Below are 20,588 nucleotides of genomic sequence, written 5' to 3' on the forward strand. Positions count from 1 at the left end.
TTCTCTGACCTTGGTAAAATCTTTGATGAGGTCAGCTGCTCTCACGCCATTCTGTACATTAAAGCTGATATCAACTTTCACTTCAGTAAAAGAATCTGTTAGTTTAATAATAGGTACCTATAAAGAGAAGAAAGGTAAAATGTAAATGCTTTAACCAGATTAAATGACAAAATCAGGGGATGGAGGGTTACTAGACATGAGGTCTCCATCATCTCATGAGAGCATAAGAACACTGAGTCGGCCGGGCGCGGTGGCTCAAGCCTGTAATCCCAGCACTTTGGGAGGCCGAGACGGGCGGATCACGAGGTCAGGAGATCGAGACCATCCTGGCTAACACGGTGAAACCCCGTCTCTACTAAAAAAATACAAAAAACTAGCCGGGCGAGGTGGCGGGCGCCTGTAGTCCCAGCTACTCGGGAGGCTGAGGCAGGAGAATGGCGTGAACCCGGGAGGCGGAGCTTGCAGTGAGCTGAGATCCGGCCACTGCACTCCAGCCTGGGCAACAGAGCGAGACTCCGCCTCAAAAAAAAAAAAAAAAAAAAAAAAAAAAAGAACACTGAGTCTTCTAAGTATGGCACACCCCAGTAACTCTGGACTGCTACAAATACCATACGTTGCATATTTAGCATTGGGCCCCATACAATATATTTTGTAATTTCTATAAATTGAGAATTTTGTTTGGTGTCCAATTTTTGATTATTTATTTTTATTGTTTATATTTAAGGCATACGTGTTTTGATATACTTATCTTGATATACATACTGAAGTGATTACCGCAGTTAAGTAAATTAATAAGCCCATCATCTCGTTTATTAGTTGACATACAGTTATAATAATTTTTAAGTTATCTAACAAAAACCTTTCTCAATACTTTGGAGAACACTTTCTGAGTATAAGATGAAGAATGATGAATACTAGGTATTAAATGTTTTATATCATCAAACTGTTTCTAATAAGAAAATTGCTGGATTCTTAAGGTATGTACTACAACCCACTTGCATTACTGGTCAGTTTTGCAAATAGCCCAAAAAGCAACCTGACAAGATAAGATATAAAAATTATTCTCAAAAACTGACAGGATTATTTACATGAGCTATCAGGAGTTCTTTTCAAAAAATGCTCCAACTTGGGCAACACAGGGAGACCCTATCTCTACAAAAAAAAAATTTTTTTTAAATAAGCAGAGCGTGGTAGGGTGCGCCTGTAGTCCCAGCTACACATAAGGCTGAGGTGGGAGGATCACTTGAGTCCAGGAGTTAGAGAACAGCCTGGGCAACATAGTGGGACTGTATCTCTCTCTAAAAAAATGAAAAAAACATTGCTGGGCGCGGTGGCTCACACCTGTAATCCCAGCACTTTGGGAGGCTGAGGCGGGCGGCTTACGAGGTCAGGGGATTGAGACCATCTTGCCTAACACAGTGAAACCCCGTCTCTATTAAAAATACAAAACATGAGCCGGGCGTGGTGGCGGGCGCCTGTAGTCCCAGCTACTCGGGAGGCTGAGGCAGGAGAATGGTGTGAACCCAGGAGGTGGAGCTTGCAGTGAGCCGAGATCGCGCCACTGCACTCCAGCCTGGGCGACAGAGCCAGACTCTGTCTCAAAAAATAATAATAATAAAAATGAATAAAACAAACATCTCTACAGTGAGTACTGTGTATGATAAAATTGGGTATTCTGCTGTTGTTAAAAGAAATGCAGGCCGGGCGCGGTGGCTCAAGCCTGTAATCCCAGCACTTTGGGAGGCCGAGACGGGCGGATCACTAGGTCAGGAGATCGAGACCATCCTGGCTAACAAGGTGAAACCCCATCTCTACTAAAAAATACAAAAAACTAGCCGGGCGAGGTGGCGGGCGCCTGTAGTCCCAGCTACTCGGAGGCTGAGGCAGGAGAATGGCATAAACCCGGGAGGCGGAGCTTGCAGTGAGCTGAGAACCGGCCACTGCACTCCAGCCCGGGCGGCAGAGCGAGACTCCGTCTCAAAAAAAAAAAAAAAAAAAAGAAATGCAGGCCAGGTGCAGAGGCTCACGCCTGTAATCCCAGCACTTTGGGAGGCAGAGGTGGGTGGATCACTTGAGCCCCGGAGTTGGACATCAGTCTGAGCAACACAGTTAAACCCCGTCTCTACAAAATATACAAAAAAATTAGCCAGGCATGGCAGGTTGTGTCTGTAGTCCAGCTCCTCGAGATGCTGAAGTAGAAGGATCACTTGAGCCGAGGAGGTACAGGTTGCAGTGACCCAAGATTGTGTGGTCACACTCCAGCGTGGACAACCAGAAAACTTTTTATGTGCAAGCACGGTGACATTAACAAAATGAAAGAATCACTCACTTGCAATGTAACTGTGCTCACCAAACTTTAATTTTAATTCAAGTTTCATAGGTAAATAACTGCGGTTTAATATGAAATGCTGCAGAACTTACAGTTGCTTTGTCTAAAACTTTCACCGAATCCTCATCTGCGACTTTGTGTTTCCGAAGAGCTTCTTCCAGAGTCCAGAGGGGTAGGTTCTCCCACTTCCCAAACACCACTAGGTCGATGTCACTGAACACAGAATACATATACAAGAGGGTCTGAAGAAGCTGGAAACTTGTTTTAACTGACACTCATGCTTATAGACTTCATTAGTACAATTAAAACCTATTTCCCACCCTGGCCAACGAAGACTAAATGTGTTAGTGATAATGGTTTTGTGGAAAGGGAAAATAGTAGTTGTTGATTTTAACAAACTCCTCCTCCTAGTCATTTCACAGAATTCAGGTCTCAGGAAACAGGGTGATTTTGAAAGAAGTAAAACCTCAAAAAAAAAAAAAAAAAAAGCACTTAACATCCTTTCCTTAATAAAGGCTTCCGGTACTAGACATAATGATTTTCCTATCTGGATGAGATTAATTGCAACTCAGAAATATTATGAAGTGCTTTAAACTGGATGCAGAACAGGTATCCAGCATGCTACCATTTGTGTTAATATACACACATGTCCTTTTATATACACAGGTATCTCTGAAAGGATATGTGAGAAATTGGTAAAAGTGGCTGTTCTGGCCAGGTGTAGTGGCTCACACCTGTAATCCCAACACTTTCGGAGGCCGAGGTGGGTGGATCACGAGGTCAGGAAATTGAGACTATCCTGGCTAACACAGTGAAACCCTGTCTCTACTAAAAAACACAAAAAAATTAGCTGGGCACGGTCGCAGGCGCCTGTAGTCCCAGCTACTCGGGAGGCTGAGGCAGGAGAATGGCGTGAACCCGGGAGGCGGAGCTTGCAGTGAGCCGAGATAGCGCCACTGCACTCCAGCCTGGGCGACAAGAGCCAGACTCCGTTTCAAAACAAAACAAAACAAAACAAAACAACAAGTGGCTGTTCCAAGGAGAACCAGGGGGCAGAGGTGGGACTGAGACTTTTCTCTGTATTGATTTTTGTGCCTTTTACAAATATGAACTATGTGAATGTACTACCTATTCATAAAATTTAATTAAATTTTTTAAGAAAGAGTGATTTTTCATGTTTTACTGAAGCTGAGAACCTAAGTAAGAAATATGAACTTGAAGTTGAGTATTATGACTTTTGCAGGCCAAGGACATCTATGGGAAGAATGGAAATTGCCAGGGTCCACCCACTTCAGCACGCTTTAAGTTGGGCTAAAGTGTACCAAATCAAGCTCAAATGGAAAAACATGATGCTGACTTTATTCTGGAGAGATTAAGTAATAATAGTAATAACCATGATGGAATGTTCAAACAATTTCAATTCTTAGAGAGTAAGTATTCACCCTCCAGAGAAACATCATTTCCAAAAGAAAGCCTCCAAGGCTGTGCATCAAGAGAGGTCTCATTTGAGAAGACTGAAACTGAACAAGAGTCCTGAAAGGCCAAGATCTTTCTCAGAGAAGAGATCTGTACCTGAATTTCTGGATCAGGATGCTGGAGCCATAACTAGTAGAATGAGTTCTTAATTTGAAAGTGAGAGTGAGAGAGTGAGTGAGTGAGACAGCGGGAACTCACATTCTAGAGGATATACAATTAGACATTTTATCATGAGACTACATTAACATCTCTGTCAGTGGGTTAAGTTATGGGACTGAGCAATACTCTGCCAGGTAGTCAATTTCTAAAATTAGTAACTAACTGATTCCACTGCAACATGATCCCTTTTCCATCTCTCTGTACCATCAACGTCTTGGAGATGATGTGAAGTGATATTCTACTTCAAGGTAAATCAAATTAAATGCTGGTAAATCCTTTACTTTTTTATTTTACTTTATTTTATTTTATTTTATTTATTTATTTTTTGAAGACAGAATCTCGCTCTGTTGCCCAGCCCGGAGTACAGTGGCGCAATCTCAGCTCACTGCAACCTCCACCTCCTGGGTTTAAGCAATTCTCCTGCCTCAGCCTCCGGAGTAGCTGGGATTACAGGAGCGTGCCGCTATACCCGGCTAATTCTTGTATTTTTAGTAGAGATGGAGTTTCACCATGTTGGCCAGGCTGGTCTTGAATTCCTGACCTCAAGTGATCCACCCTCCGCGGCCTCCTGAAGTGCTAGGATTACAGGCGTGAGCCACCATGCCCAGTCCCATTTTTGTTTTATAAATTTGTTTTGTTTCTACTCCTTACAAATTTGACAGCCAAAATGAATACACTCTAGGAAAAGGTACAGTCCTTTAAAAGATTCATGAGTGTACTAACCTAGTAGGTAAATATAGTCCAGTTTTAAAACTTCCAAATATCTGGACCTGAAACAGAAAAAGAAGTTATTATATTGAGGTATCAGATAAAGCCACCAAGATATGGAGAAATGTCAGTTTTTGCTACCCTCTACTGGTACTTTTTGGTATGACAAGAGCATTTTTTTTCTAACCCCATTCTTCATGAAGTGGGTATTCTGTTTCACAAGCAGACATTCTGAATATAATTTAAACTTACCTGGTTCAAATAAGAAACACAGAGACCAAAATACAGTTGTCCCTTGGTATCGGCAGGAGACTGGCTCCAGTCCCACTATGCCAAAATCTGAAGATGCTCGAGTCACTGCTATAAAATGGTGGAGTATTTGCATATAACTATGCGAGTCCTCCCATATACTTTACATCATCTTTAGATTACTTATAATACCTAGTACAATGTAAATGCTATCTAAATAGTTGTTATACTGTATTTTTAAAATAATTTGTATTGTTTTTATTGGTGCATTGTTATTTTTATAGTTTTTTTCTGAATATTTTCAATCCACTGTTGGTTTAATATGGAGGTGTGGTACTTAAGGATACAGAAAGCCAACCACAGGAAACTTCCAGAAGTAGTTCAGATCAATAATGTTCCCTCATTATCCAGAGACACAATCACAAATCCTTAATTTTTGTTCTCTAAGCAGGAGTCTTCGAATAGATTACTAAATTGGGATCAGACTACTTTAACTGTAGGGCAAGTGTGGGCCTTTAGGTCAATTCCACAGAGAACACCAGGCATCATCATTATAACATCATGCTGTGGCATAAAACTGGGATGCATTCTACCTCAACCCATGGAGAACAGGGGAACTCAGGCAGAAATACATGTGCAGGTAATTGTAATAAAAAAGGATAGGCCGGGCACAGTGGCTCACACCTTTAATCCCAGCACTTTGGGAGGCCAAGGCAGGTGGATCACCTGAGGTCAGGAGTTCAAGACCAGCCTGGCCAACATGATGAAACCCCATCTCTACTAAAAATACAAAAATCAGCCAGGTGTGGTGACGGGTGCCTGTAATCCCAGCTACTCATGAGGCTGAGACAGGAGAATTGCTTGAACCTGGGAGGCAGAGGCTACAGTGAGCTGAGATCATGTCACTGTGTCACTATACTCCAGCCTGGGCGACAGAGCAAGACTCCATCTCAGGGCGGGGGAAAAGGATAAACAGTGAAACCAGTTCAACCTCTGAGGCAAGATGGACCTGGGAACCTAATCACAAGCTCATGTTCCTCATCTGTAGGTAGATAGATGATGGCTGGCTGGCTGGCTGGAGAGAGAGAGATAGATAGTCAACCTCCACCTAAGAAAGATAAGGGTTAAGTTAGACCAGGGCTTCTCAACATTGGCATTTGGGAGTGGATAATTCTTTGTTGTAAGGGCCTATACTGTTCATCACAGAATGGCTGGTGGCATCCATGGCCTCTACCCACTAGGTACTAGCAGTGCACACCCAGTCAGGACAATAAAAAATGTCTCGGACATTGCCAAACGCCCCCCTGGAGAGCAAAATAACCACTAGCTAAGAACCACTGATTTGGATCACATAGGAGAAAGAATGTGACATATGGTCACTGTTCATAAAATATTAGTATCCTCGCCTTTTCCCTTTACCTACAGCATCATATACATACTGTCATATACATGCAACTTTTACATACAGTGAAACTTCCTTGTTTTGCCAATTGGACAAAAACACCACCCAGGACAGTGCCTAAAGAAAAGTTACAGAACACAAAGTAATGGATTCTATTAATATTATTTTGTGTACTTCTTTGTATACACAAAATCATAAAACAGGCCCTCAAAGTGCCCTAAAAAGTGAAGTATTAACTTAGTACCAGTAACAGGCCAAGTGTGGTGGCTCACGCCTATAATCCTAGCACTTTGGGAGGCCCAGGCGGGCAGACTGCTTGAGTCCAGGAGTTCAAGACCAGCCTGGGCAACATAGTAAGACACAGTCTCTACAAAAAAATACGAAAATTAGCTAGGTGTGGTGACGTGCACCTGCGGTCCCAGCTACTCGGGATGCTGAGGTGGATCACTTGAGCCCAGGAAATCAAGGCTGCAGTGAGTCGTGATCGCACTACTGCACTCCAGCCTCAGCAACAGAGTGAGACCCCATCTCAAAAACAAAAAACAAAAGACTTAGTACCAGTAACAAAAACAACAAATAAGCCAAGAAGAAATCCTGAGCAATCATTTTGTTCACTGACTGGGAGCTGTCTAAAAGGCAATTAGCCGGTCTGAGAGAGATGAAAAATGGCAATTTCAGGAAAGAAATAAGAAAAGACTTATGCCTGCATTAGCCACAAGTGACAAAAGTTCGTACTTGACATTTTCATTCAGCTGTAAACAATTACATAATGTTTACCCTGGCAGGCTGGAACTAAGTAGTAATGAGGTTTTGATATATCATATCCAATAATGGACCACTACAACAATGAGGTTTGATTTGTCTTTCTTCTCTTTACACTAATAATTTCTAAAGATAGCTTGCCTTTAGTAGTTGCTATTAGCACTACAAAAAAAAAAAAAAAAAGTTGTTAGTCATCCAATCCAACGAAAATAATTAGGAAGCCTCAAATTCTAAAGACTGCAGAGAATTGTTTGCTTTTAAAATTTAATTAGACCACAACTCTACAGTGTACTTCTACTTGCATGTGAGGACTAGCATGAGATACTAGCAGATAGGCCTCTGGCCCATGGACAAGGACTGTCCCAAGCATAAGCTACCCAGGAAGGGACTCACGTCAGCGCTGGGCCAGAGCTCCTTAATTACACTCTCGATCCTGTTCACCACCTCCATCCGCATCTTCTCTTCCTCAGGTCTTGGAGACATGTATTCATAAAAATCACTGATTTCTTCATGCAGACTGAAGAAAAAAGCAGAAAAGTTAATATGAACAGGGCCAATCTAATGAGAAATCACTATCTTAAAGAATCTTATCTAATTAAGTCTTATAATTCGGCTGATGACTATCTTAATTTTAATGTTATAACTCAAGATAAGCTAAAATGGGAATGTACAGAATTTAATCAAAAAAACTAAAATAATTAAATAACATAAGAAATTTCCTGTGCAAAACACTTGCTGAGGTGCTGGTGATTTAAATAAAATAAAATAAAATTTAAAAAGCATACGGCCTGGCCTTGGCCTTTCCACTTCTGATCTAACAGATACAAGAAGATACTGAATCCAGGTGACGCAGGCAAATTTCCTGGCAGTAGGGACTGACCCTCTTACCTCTTGGGGATCCATTCCTCACAGTAGCAAACAGTACATCTTTCATAATGTTTGCTCAGTGAATTAAGTGTCAAATGAACAAATCAGGCAGCGAACAACAGCAAAGTCTTGAAAAGAATGGCTGGTAGACAAAGGCTCCACGAAGGAGCTGAAGACTTCCAGAGCCTGTGAGGTACAGGGCAATCAGCCAGCTACAAGGGCTGTGGCAGGCAGAGTGGGAGAAGCATCTGGAGAGGAAAGCAGGCCCCAGTAGAGGGCAGGCTCTGAATGACTGACTGGCTAAGAGGTTCAAGCTTTCCCCCTGTGGCAACAGAGCTATTTAAATGTTTCTGACAGGGACTAGAGAGAGACTGACTTCAAAAATGCAGCATTTTAAGAAGACTAAACTGGCAACTATGCAAACAACAGACCAGCAAAGAGACTAGACTACATGCAGGGAAAAGTCTTGAATCAATGAGGTGCTGGAGGATTGGGAAGGAAAGGAATGGGCTCCAGAAACAAAACACACACACATACCCACACTCTGTGGCCAGGCATAGCGCCTGGCTATCATAGTGGAGGGGGGGCTAAGGATGCCTTCAAGGGCTGAAGCCTGAGGGCCTGGGGGAAAACTACTGGTCTGGAAGAAAGGACAAACTCACTGGGCTGAGCAATGACTTGAATGTAGTCAGGATGGGGGACAGAGAGAAAAGCAGCATTCCTTTCTAAGTTGGTGAGGCTGTGAAGAGCTATTAAATGGCTGGGAAGGGAAAGTGAAGAAGTCAGCTCACCTTCCCTAGAGCACTGACCACCCATGAGGACTGAGCCACGGAGGTAAGCACAGGGACTCTACTAACTGGGATAAACCAGGAGGCTCGGAGCAACAGGTGCAAGGTGCTTCAGGGGAAGGAAGGGGCAGAGGGGTTGGCCTGGGGCACAGCAGTGGGAAGGAAGTGCAGCCACAGCTTAACAGAGCCTTGAAGGAGGAGCATGCCTGCAACTGTGTGGCACCTTCAGGGCCCAGAGCAGGAAGCTGGAAAAACTGACAGACCAAAAATCGCTTTAGGGAAGGAAAAAAAGTGTTTACATCCTAATCCCCAAAGGCTATAACTTGTGCTACAAGAAACTCTGGAAAGTGAAAATGTGACTGATTAAGCAATCCATAGTTCCTCCTTCTGATTTTTTATTTTTAGCCTAAGAGTCAAAAACCTTGAGTTCTAGACTCAGGTTCTGCCTGAGGGCAGCTGTGTTCCCTCTGACAGGTGACTGGCACTCTCAGGCTTCAGTGTGTCAGGTACAGCACACAGCTGGTAAGCAGGAGCCTTTTCAGGCCTTCAGTTTCAAAACCTGGGCCTTTCGTAGAGGATGATTTACAACAGCGTTTGGCCTGTTTGCTATGCAATATGTCACAAAAAGTGGATCTTAAAACTCCAGAGAGGTCTGTAGGTGAATCCAAAAGATATCCCAGCGGGGCCGTTTTCCTTGCTATGCCCCTGGGTACCTTGGGACCTTCAACTTCTGTTTTGAAGTTTTGTTTTGTTTTGATTTGAGTTTCCCAGGTTTGATTATGTTCTCTAAGGTTATCTATCCTTTTCTGCTTCTCGAAGACAGCAGCTGAATGGGAATAGCTGTTAGGAAGCTTACAGTTTGCTCTGCTCATCTGCACAAGTCTGCTGGCAAAGATGAGGGCCATGAATAAACGACAGAACAAATGGACTGCTTCTTATCTCACTGCGTAGTCTGCAGTGACTGATCAGAGTTTATTTGTAGTTCTAAAACAGATCCATAGAAAAACTGCATTTTAACTAATGGGGGGAAAAAAACTCCTAAATGTGACTGCATCTATTCTGAAGGCCCCCTTACGAATTTTCTAATTCAAATACAGGCAAAAAGTATTTAGCACAACTGTCAGTCAATCTGAAGTCACGAGAAACTGATTAAGAATTCATTCTCTGGCCAGGCGCAATGGCTCATGTCTGTAATCCCAGCACTTTGGGAGGCTGAGGCAGGCAGATCGCCTGAGGCCAGGAGTTGGAGACCATCTGGCCAACATGGCGAAACCCCTTTTCTACTAAAAATATAAAAATTTAGCTGGGCGTGGTGGCGTATGCCTGTAATTCCAGTTCCTTGGGAGGCTGAGACACAAAAATCACTTGAACTTGGGAGGTAGAGGTTGCAGTGAGCTGACACTGTGCCACTGCACTCTAGTCTGGGTGGTGGAGTGAGATTTTGTCTCCAAAAAAAAGAAAGAATTCATTCTCTAAACATTACCAAGTGCCTATATTCAAGGCGCTAGGAGAAAACTGGCTCATCAAACATGATCCTTGCCCTGGGTCACTTCCATCTAACAATGAAAAGGAACACTTATTTAACATAGTTCTGTAGAACATAGTGCAATGCATATATTCTGTACTATTCTGCCATAGGCAGCTTCCAGATGAATGATTCAGAGCTTTCCAATGATCACAGCTGCCCAGGATGGACTGGGTTGCCTTGTAGGTTAGTAAGGTCCCTGTCACTATCAGCATAAAGAAACCAGATGACCATGAGGCAAACAAAGGTCCAATAAAACGGTTTTCTGAACTTGGTAAAAAGTTGGAAAAGATTCTAAAATTCGCTTTCAGTGCTGCAATCTAGTGTTCTAACTAGCACATTAATTTGGGGGAAAATTATTATAGATTTATAAGACTAGCTCTGAAGACTACCCTCAACAATCAATAGCCCATGGCACCACCTTCCTATTTCAGAAAAAATGGTTCCACAGGTTATTGTATTTTGATTGATGCGTATGTGAAACTATCAATGCATATGTGCATCAATCAAAATACAATACAATTTGATTGATGCATATTTGCAATCAATTTGTATTTTGATTGATGCATATTTGCACAATGGAAGGGGGAAGAGGAATACGGAAAAAGAGGAGGGCTATTATTAAAGCAAAGCCACACTTGCAAAGTCAGAAGAGGAAATCCAATCTCAGGTCTGCCAGGCTCAGTTTCTCATCCACACCAGGCACAAGCATCACTATCTCACCTATATGTAACTAGCTACGTGTGAAATACTCAGAGAACAACCAGATAAAGTATCTTGGAACACTGAGGAAATAAACTTCAAGTACAGATTTTAAAATAATTCTAACATGCTCTATCCTCGGGACTGAGTAATTTTACTGGCACAGTGCCTTGCATATTCAGGCACTTAAAATACCCTGACGGGCTGAAGTTTGTTTGTAGAGTGTGCACTGTAAGTCTGGCTCTCATTTGAGTGGCAGAGTGGATGCCTGAGGAATTTTGTAGGCTTGCTTTCACATGGTAATATAATTTTATGCCTCTGAAAGCATCCAAGTACACAGGGAAAACTTCAGTTTGTCCCATGTTTGGATCAAAATTTAATATGATTTATGAGTAGGTATTGCTTGATGACACATGCCCAGTGTTACAGTTTCTCATATAAAATTATAAAATACATCATACTGAAGTAAGAATGATAAAAGTATAGAATACAACTCTTCTGTGATCTGAACTCATATGTACCCAAAATATAGTGCCCTCTCTAGGATATCAGTGTTTTTATGTTAAAAGGAAAAGTGACTCAGGCATAGTGGCTCATGCCTGTAACCCTAGCATTTTGGGAGGCTGAGGCAGGCGGATCGCTTGAGTCCAGGAGTTTGAGACCAGCCTGGATGACATGGTGAAACCCCATCTCTACAAAAATACAAAAAATTAGCCAGGCGTGATGGTGCATGCCTGTAATCCCAGCTACTCAAGAGGCTAAGATGGGAGAATAGCTTGAGCCCGGGAGACAAAGGGTGCAGTGGGCTGAGACTGTGCCTCTGTTCTCCAGCCTGGGCAACAGAGCAAGGCTCCGTCTCGAAAAAACAAAAAAAAAAAAGTTAAAAAAGGAAAAGTGAACAAGATCCCTGTTCATAAAGGAAAAGTCATATAAGAACAATATGATGAAATGAGCACCACTATATAACGGGAAAAGATGCCAAAAACAAGAGAGTAAGAGAAACAAAATTAATTTGCTGGGGTAAAATTTACATTAAAATCTCAAATTTAATAACAACATTTAATATGACAAGGAGGTATCCAAAAAACATATTCCATATTTAAAAAATAAAACTCACAGGTAATTTAGGTTAAAAAAAAAAAAAAAAAACCACTTCTGCTCTGAGGAAAGATCTGCTACAGAAAGGGAATCCAGCCTATCAAAATTATGTGAATTTTATAATGCTTGTCACGGGGTGGGAGGTTCAAGTTCTTTGGCTGGGAAAGGAAGAACCGTTTCGCATCCTTCAGTTGGACCACCCTGGGCACATTGTGAGTTGCTTAGTAGCTTCTGCACTCTCAAAACCAAAGGAAAGGTGGAAAGCTCCCTTGTGCCTTCCAGGTCAAGGGAGGCAGATGACCCACAGCCAGACCCTCTGCTCAGCACTGTCCCCTGCGGCTCATCCATGCTTCTGTTCAGGGGTGACACTCCTTCCCAAGAGATACCTGCCCAGACATAGCATGTCTGAGCCCACCTCCACATCAAGGTCCAGTTTTCCCAGTTCCATAACTGAAGTCAGATCCCTTTAATTACCAACTTCATCCTTACATGAAGGAACTGACAAAGTTCTATTCGATAACTGTCAATAACAGGACATCCCCCCACCAAAAAAAAAAAAAAAAAAATATATATATATATATATATATATATATATATATATATATATATATCTTAAGGTTCATGATATCCAATTTTGAAACAATATATTGAAAATGCATTCATATGCATGTGGGGAAGCATAAATTACTACAACGTCTCCCCAGGTCATTCTACTAACAAATGATAATGTTTATATAAATAATTTTTAAAATTTCCCTTGTTACCATCCTCCAGAAATATTTTCATGAGGGAACAAGGACATCTGTATAAGGATGTTCACCACAGGATTATTTAGGATACTAAAAAATTTAGAAATGGTATCAATGTCCATCAACAGGACCTAATTAAATAATCATAGAAGCACCCATTGACTGACTTTCTCTTTGACTTTCTCTTTATAGTCAATAACCTCTTTAAAAGAATGAAGTAAAGCTATATAAGCTGATAAAGATGTCAAATATGTTAAGTTGGAAAGAAAAAGCACAAAAAAATGTGTTCAGCAGAATCCCTTTTGTGTGCGTCAGACATGTGCAGGGGCAGGAGTGGTGGCTCACGCCTGTAATCCCAGCACTTTGGGAGGCTGAGGCGGGTGGATCACTTGACGTCAGGAGCTTCAGACCAGCCTGGCCAACGTGCTGAAACCCCGTCTCTACAAAAAATACAAAAATTAGCTGGGTGTGGTGGTGGCTGCCTGTAATCCCAGCTACTCGGGAGGCTGAGGCATGAGAATCACTTGAACCTGGGAGGCGGAGGTCACAGCAAGCTGAAATCACGCCACTGCACTCCAGCCTGGATGACAGAGCAAGACTCCGTCTCAAAAAAAAAAAAAAAAAAAGACATGTAAACACATACACACAGAGGCAGATACACAACATGCTCCTATTTGCATTGCAAGTTTTCTGGAAGGAGAACTGTCAACAGATATTACCTTAGGGACAGGGACTTTTGCCCAGTGGAGGGTACAGGCAGGAGAGTTAGGAAGACTTTAACTTTTTTTTTTTGTATCTTTCTGTGCTACTATAATTTTTTTAAAAAATCAGCATGTATTTGTCCGCTTTTCAAACAGTGATTATTGTCTGCTTAATGAGATTACAGACCAGGACATTTGCTGTCACCTTTATATTTTCCCATGTGAAAAATATGGTTGTGAGTATGCATGTTCCACCCGCTAACCGGCCCTCTGCCCACCCCACATAGAACAGGGTCTATATACGATACTGTTAACAATGATTACATCTGAAGAGGGACTGGGGGGTCATTTTAAGAAAAATGCATACATGTTAATTATCACTGTATATTTTTAAAACAAGAACTTCATTATAAAAAAATTCATTAAAGAAAACACAAAGCAGAAACACTTAATCTAATAATCTAGCTTTGCAGACACACTTCGAAAGAGGGTGACGTGGGTCGGCTGTGGAAGGAGCTCAGTGGTCAGTCTGTGGGCAATACTGATACCTGGGGACACAGAAGACCCCCAAATCCAGGAATGCAGTGACAGCACACACCAGTATATTTCGCGAAGTTTCTGCATGCCCAGTGCAGTGTGTGTGGTGAGTTTCTGCTAGTGTCTGGCCCAACCTTTCTGGGATTATTTATATACTCAAACATGTTGCAAGGCAAATTTCTGGAAGAATACACAAAAACTGCTAGCAGGACTTTCCTCTGGGGTGGAGTAGAGGTCTGAATTTGCATGATTTTTTACTGTTTGATTTTTTTCAAACCCGCCTAGACACCAAGAGAAGCGAGTGTCTTCTCTTGGGCCCTGGGGTGATGACAGTGTAATCTGAGTGACATCTTCAGGAGACTGAAGATGGATCTTTACCAAGAAACTCATGCACACATCCAGCCTCCTGTACTTGCAGCTAGACATCCCTACAAAGATGTCACCTCACACTAAACAAGTTCAAAACACAACTGCTTGCCATTCTCTTAAATCTATTCCTACTCCTGTGTTTTCTTCCCTGAGTGGAAACTTCAGTCTTCCTTGGTTCATTTTTCTTCATCTATGGAGTCAAGAGGTTTCCAAATCCTTGTACCCAAAACCAAAAACCAAAACACTTCCAAATCAGATCCTGCCCCTCCACCTTCCCTGACCATGCTTTGAGTTTAATTCTTTTTCTCTCTCAGTAGAACACTGTGGCAGCCTCCAAACTGGTCTCCCTGCCATGAGCCTCTCCCTTTTCTAGGCCATCGCTGCATGATTACCGAGGTCCCCTTCCTTAGCCTATCTGTGTCATTTCCATCCTCCTTATGGTAACACTGCCTACCTTTCCAGCCTCACTTACAAGAACTTCCGAGCCCTCTTCTATGACAGCCCCATACAACTGGACCAACGCATGCCTTGCCTTTTCAAGAATCACCCTCTCACTCAGCTTTGGAGATCTCAAATATTAGCTCCTCTGTAAAATTCCCAGAGGCAGAATGACTTCAGAGACTCCTGAGGGCTCCTGGAGCATGGCCAATCAGGCCTAGCTATGGCAGAGCAGTGAGGCTTACAGGCCTCCCTATTCAGACTCAACTCTTCCTGCTTTGGGCTCTGTGTGCCCAGATGCAAGACTCAATAGAGAAGCACCTCCTTAGGGAGGGGCCTTCTCTTCACAGGGGAACATCTACCTACCCCGACGTCCACATAGTCTCAAAAGGGATGTGATGTTCCTTAAAATGAGCTCCAAACCAGGATCCAAGAAAATGGATGCTCACACAGTGTGGCTGAGAACTGACAAAACCAGAAGGAGGACAGTTTGACCTAAGAACTATAGATGTCCACTGTCCTTAAAGAAGACAATTACACCTTTCAGAATGTAGCCGAAGGAAGTCTGCACGTGCATAGAGATAGGGTGATAAGAAAATATTCACAATGAACATGTAATTTTCTTTAAAAAGCCAAGGTTTACAAGTGGAATGCCTAAAAGCTTTACATTTTAAAGTCTGCACAATGGCCGGGCGCGGTGGCTCAAGCCTGTAATCCCAGCACTTTGGGAGGCCGAGACGGGTGGATCACGAGGTCAGGAGATCGAGACCATCCTGGCTAACACGGTGAAACCCCGTCTCTACTAAAAAATACAAAAAACTAGCCGGGTGACGTGGCGGGCGCCTGTAGTCCCAGCTACTTGGGAGGCTGAGGCAGGAGAATGGCGTGAACCTGGGAGGCGGAGCTTGCAGTGAGCTGAGATCCGGCCACTGCACTCCAGCCTGGGTGATAGCGAGACTCCGTCTCAAAAAAAAAAAAAAAAAAAAGTCTGCACAATGTGCCTACCTTCTACAGTACTGATAACAATACAAGGTCACTTGAAAAAGGCCATGCCTAAATAGGAAGCTCTCCAGTTCCAAAGCAGAAAGACAAAAAGCCCTCTCTCTCCTCTATTTGTAGACAAGAAACTTATTCACTCTCCTAAATAATTTGTACCATCTCCCAAGATTTAAAAAAACAAGGGAGACAGAAAATACAGATGATGACATATAGATTTAAATACAGAAATACAGATTTAAAAGGAAAAAGAAAGAGCCCATATATCTTACTTTTATGAATGCTGCAGGCATTTACAACAGTGAATCATGGCTAAGGAATGCCGTGTTTGCTATGGTAACCCTTCCTTGGTTAGGACACGAGAGTAAAAGTACAGGGAATGGATACTCCTCTGTGTGTCCTAAATTACAGTTTTCATTTTTTTCTTCTTTTAAGAGGTAGTCGTGCCTGCTTTCCTAGAAATTAGAGCATTCCTTTTAAATGCCACTGCCAGTTGCACTCAATTTCTGGACTACAGTTTTTTAGGCCAATGTTTCAGAAGGATGGTTTTTCAGTTGATTTCCTCTTGGTCCCTTCCCACTTAGCTGCTATGAAAACAGATAATGAAAACCACCCGATTCTCCCCAGGCCTCTTTCTTTTGCCACTCAGCCTTACTACTACTTTCAATTGATTATAAAGAGAGAACAAGAAAAGAAATCATTACCCAAGAGTTGCTTTATCTAATTTGGGTCAAAAATTATTTCCCCTTCCAATAAAATTTCTGAACTACCCAAACTACTCTTGAGTAGATCCAACCAAATTTGGGTAAAGTTAGGAAGCTTAAAGAAGAATGGTTGATGGTATTCTCTAAGATCAAATATCTTGCAACTAAAGCTTGATTAATAAATGTATTCCTCAAATGGGAAACCCTCAAATATCTGAGTGAAGAAAAAAAACAAAGCACAAATAAACAAAGCTTAATCTTTCCCTAGCTACAAGGTCCAAACGCCAATAAGAAGTTTGTTATATTCTTAAATATTAATAATGAAATATGGATGTGTTTAACCTGTGTAATCCCAATACCAAAACTTCATTTATATATTTATTTGTTGTTTACCTTTAGTGGAAGGGCTGGTGTTTAAGAATAGATACTAACCATTTGTAACATCTTTCCCTATGCTACAGTACAGGTAAAAGAAGCACAGAACTACCAAAGGGGCACCTTACATTCAAGGACCCCTACATATGAAAATTCCAGTATCCAAAATATACTAGCAGTGATTATTTGCTCAATAAATAATTTATATTAAATAGGACAAACTCCCAATGCGTATTTAAAATGTTTTAACTATTAGTAGTGATTATTTGGATAACGAAACTAGAAACAAGACTAAATTGGAGACAAGATATAGCAGCTTTCTTTTTCTGCACTGTTGAAATCTTTTGACCAAGTGGTGGTATTTTTTTTTTTTTTTTTAAGAGATGATGTCTCACTATGTTGTCCAGGCTGGTCTCAAACTCCTGAGCTCAAGCAATCTGAGCACCTCAGACTCCCAAAGTGCATCACTGTATCCAGTCTTTTTTTTTTTTTTTTTTTTTTTTAATAGAGTCTCCCTCTGTCACCCAGGATGGAATACAGTGGCTCACTCCAACCTCTGCCTCCAGGGTTCAAATGATTCTCATGCCTCAGTCTCCCAGGCAGCTGAAATTACAGGTGTGCACTACCACATCTGGCTAATTTTTGTATTTTTGGTAGAGATGGGGTTTTGCCATGTTCGTTAGGCTGGTCTTGAATTCCTGACCGCAAGAGATCTACCTGCCTTGGCCTCCCAAAGTGCTGGGATTACAGGTGTGAGCCACCTTGGCCAGCCACTGCTGCGGTTTTTTTTCTTTCTTTCTTTCTTTTTTTTTTTAAGACAAAGTCTTGCTCTATCGCCAAGGCTGGAGTGCAGTGGCGCGATCTTGGAGCACTGCAACCTCTGCCTCCCAAGTTCAATCGATTCTCCTGCCTCAGCCTCCTGAGTAGCTGGGATTACTGACATGTGCCAACATGCCCAGTTAATTTTTGTATTTTTGGTAGAGACAGCGTTTCACCATGTCGGCCAGGCTGATCTCAAACTCCTTACCTCAGGTGATCCACCTGCCTCAGCCTCCCAAAGTGCTGGGATTACAGGTATGAGCAACCGCACCCAGCCCAGTGCTGGTATTTTTAAAAGCAAAAAAACAAAACCAAATTGATTCACAAAGAATCCATTTACATATACACCAAAAACATAATATGTACAAACCTAGACTGACTTTTATGAGGTCCTATATTTTTTCAAAATTAAGAAATAAAAAAATAAATTCTGGGCTAGGCTAAGTGGCTCAGGCCTATAATCAGCACTTTGGGAGGCTGAGGGCTAGAAGATTGACTGAGGCCAGGAGTTCAGGACCAGCCTGGGTAACATGGTGAGACCCCCGCCTCTGTAAAAAATTTTTTTTAATTAGCAGGGTGTGGTGGTGTGCGTCTATAGTCCCAGCTACTCAGAAGGCTGAGGCAAGAGGATTGTTTGAGCCTGGGAGAAGTTGAGGCTGCAGTGAGCCACGTTCATGCCACTGCACTCCAGCCTGGGCAACAGAGTGAGAACTTGTCTCAAAAAGATAAAAATAAAAAAACACAAAAATAAAGCAAAAGTATTCAAAATAGACAAAGAACTCATAATATTCAACAATAAGAAAATAAACCCATTTTTAAAAATGGGCAGAAGACCTAAACAAAGGCTTCCCTAAAGAAGATACATATATGAGAAGTAAACATATTAAAAAGATGCTTAATGTCATATATCATTAAAGAATTGGAAATTAAAACAAGTGAGACAGCATTATATACCTAATAGAATATTCAAAATTCAGAACACTGACACCACCAAATGCTGGTGAGGATGTGCAACAACAGAGATTCTCATTCATTGCTGGTAGGAATGCAAAATGGCGTGGCCACTTTGAAAGATAGATTTTTCTTTTATCTTCCATTTATTTATTTACTTATTTTTGCTTCCTGACCCTCTGACTCATTATTATTATTATTTTTTTTTTTTTAAGTCAGGGTCTTGCTTTGTCACCCAGGCTGCAGTGCAGTGGTATGATCAGTTTACTGCCACCCCCAGCTCCTGGGTTCAAGTGATCCTCCCACCTCAGTTTCCCAAGCAGTTAGGACCATAGGCACATAAGACCACGACCAGCTAATTTTTAAATTTTCTGTGGAGATGAGATCTCACTATGTTGCCCGGGCTAGTCTCAAACTCCTGGCTTCAAGGGATCCTCCTGTCTCAGCCTCCCATTATGCTAGGATTACAGGCATGAGCCACCACACCCAGCTGGCAGATTCTTAGCAAACTAAACATACTTTTACCATATAATCCAGCAATTGCACTCCTTGGTATTTACCATAATGAACTGAAAACCAATGTCCACACACAAAAAAACCTACATAGAAGTTTATAGCAGCTTTATTCATAATTGTCACACTGGGCACGGTGGTGTATAGCTGTAATCCCAGTTACCCAGGAGGCTGAGGAGAGGGGTTCACGTGAGCTCAGTTGTTCAGGAGACCAGTATCTTAAACACAATCACACCCTGTCTCAAAATTTTTTTTCAAATTATCAAAACTTGGAAGCAGCCAAAATGACCTTCAGTAGGTGAATGGATCAACTGTGGTACATCCATACAATGGAATATTATTCAGGACTAAAAAGAAATGGGTTATCAATCCAGGAAAAGACATGAAGGAATCCTAAATGCACATTACTAGATAAAAGAAGCCAACTGGAAAAGGTTACATGCTGTATGATTCCAAGGGCATGACGTTCTGGGAAAGGCAAAACTATGGAGACAGTAAACAGATCAGTGTTTGCCAGGGGCTAAGGGGAGGGATAAATTAATAGGTGAAACACAAAATTTTTAGAGCACAAACTGTGTCCAGCACCCTTTATTGAATGTTCCATCCTTTTCTCAATGACTAAGTAAATGCTGCTCCAGTCTGCCCAATGGCCAGTCCCCTTACTCCCCCACTAGTAATTTTACCACCCTACACACTCTCTTTGGGAAACAATTCCTATCCCTACTATTCCATGTGATTCTGGTGAAGCTGCAGTGCAAAGCCAGTTGGCAGTTCAAGGCAGGACTGTAGCATCCAGTTAGTGTAGCATCCCCATTGTCATGGGCCAGGGATGGGCACATGGCCCCAGCACCCCACGTGGTATCTTCCTTAGGACTTTACACACTGACTCTAAGGAAGGTCACTTCCCTCTTTGATCTCAAGCTATAAAAATAGAAGCCTGGAAGTATCAAAAAACCACACCTCCTTTCCTCTGGCTGCACAAAGGAAGCCATTAGCAACAGGAGAGAATGGAGCCAACCCCAAAAAGAATCAAAGTCAGGGAGAGACAGGCACTTGAGCTTTCTCTGGAGTCACTAAAGCAAATACCACCTTTGCTTAAGCAATTATGAGTTTATTTACTTTGCACCTGAAAGACTCCTGATTCACACACAAAGACTTTGATTATACATACTCTCATGGATAGCTAGATCAGGTTTTAAGTGTTCTTTCAGATCTATGGCTATTTCTGTCTATTCGAGGACTCAGATTACCCTTTAAAATTCATGTAAAATCTGTAAGTAGTTGATAGTACAAAACCAATCGTCTTCCAAACCCATCTTTAGTTTTCAAAATGTTCTTGGCTATTCTTGCCTGTTTATTCTTCCAGATGCT

The 20,588-nt window shown here is 41.9% G+C and overlaps 1 protein-coding gene across 5 annotated transcripts in view; it reads right to left on the reverse strand.

Moving 5' to 3' along the window:
- TENT4B (terminal nucleotidyltransferase 4B) overlaps positions 1-20,588 on the reverse strand; it is an 83,788-nt gene that overhangs the window by 14,777 nt on the left and 48,423 nt on the right. For all 5 annotated transcript variants that reach the window (XM_030925356.1, XM_030925353.1, XM_030925354.1 and 2 more), the window contains 4 exons: positions 7,479-7,602; positions 4,688-4,734; positions 2,422-2,542; positions 10-117 (listed from right to left, as the gene is read on the reverse strand). In XM_030925356.1, coding sequence (XP_030781216.1) covers positions 10-117; positions 2,422-2,542; positions 4,688-4,734; positions 7,479-7,602 — 400 coding nt within the window. The remainder of the gene's footprint in view (positions 1-9; positions 118-2,421; positions 2,543-4,687; positions 4,735-7,478; positions 7,603-20,588) is intronic.

This window comes from Rhinopithecus roxellana, chromosome 20 (assembly GCF_007565055.1).
Source record: "Rhinopithecus roxellana isolate Shanxi Qingling chromosome 20, ASM756505v1, whole genome shotgun sequence".
NCBI classification, from domain to species: Eukaryota; Metazoa; Chordata; class Mammalia; order Primates; family Cercopithecidae; genus Rhinopithecus; species Rhinopithecus roxellana.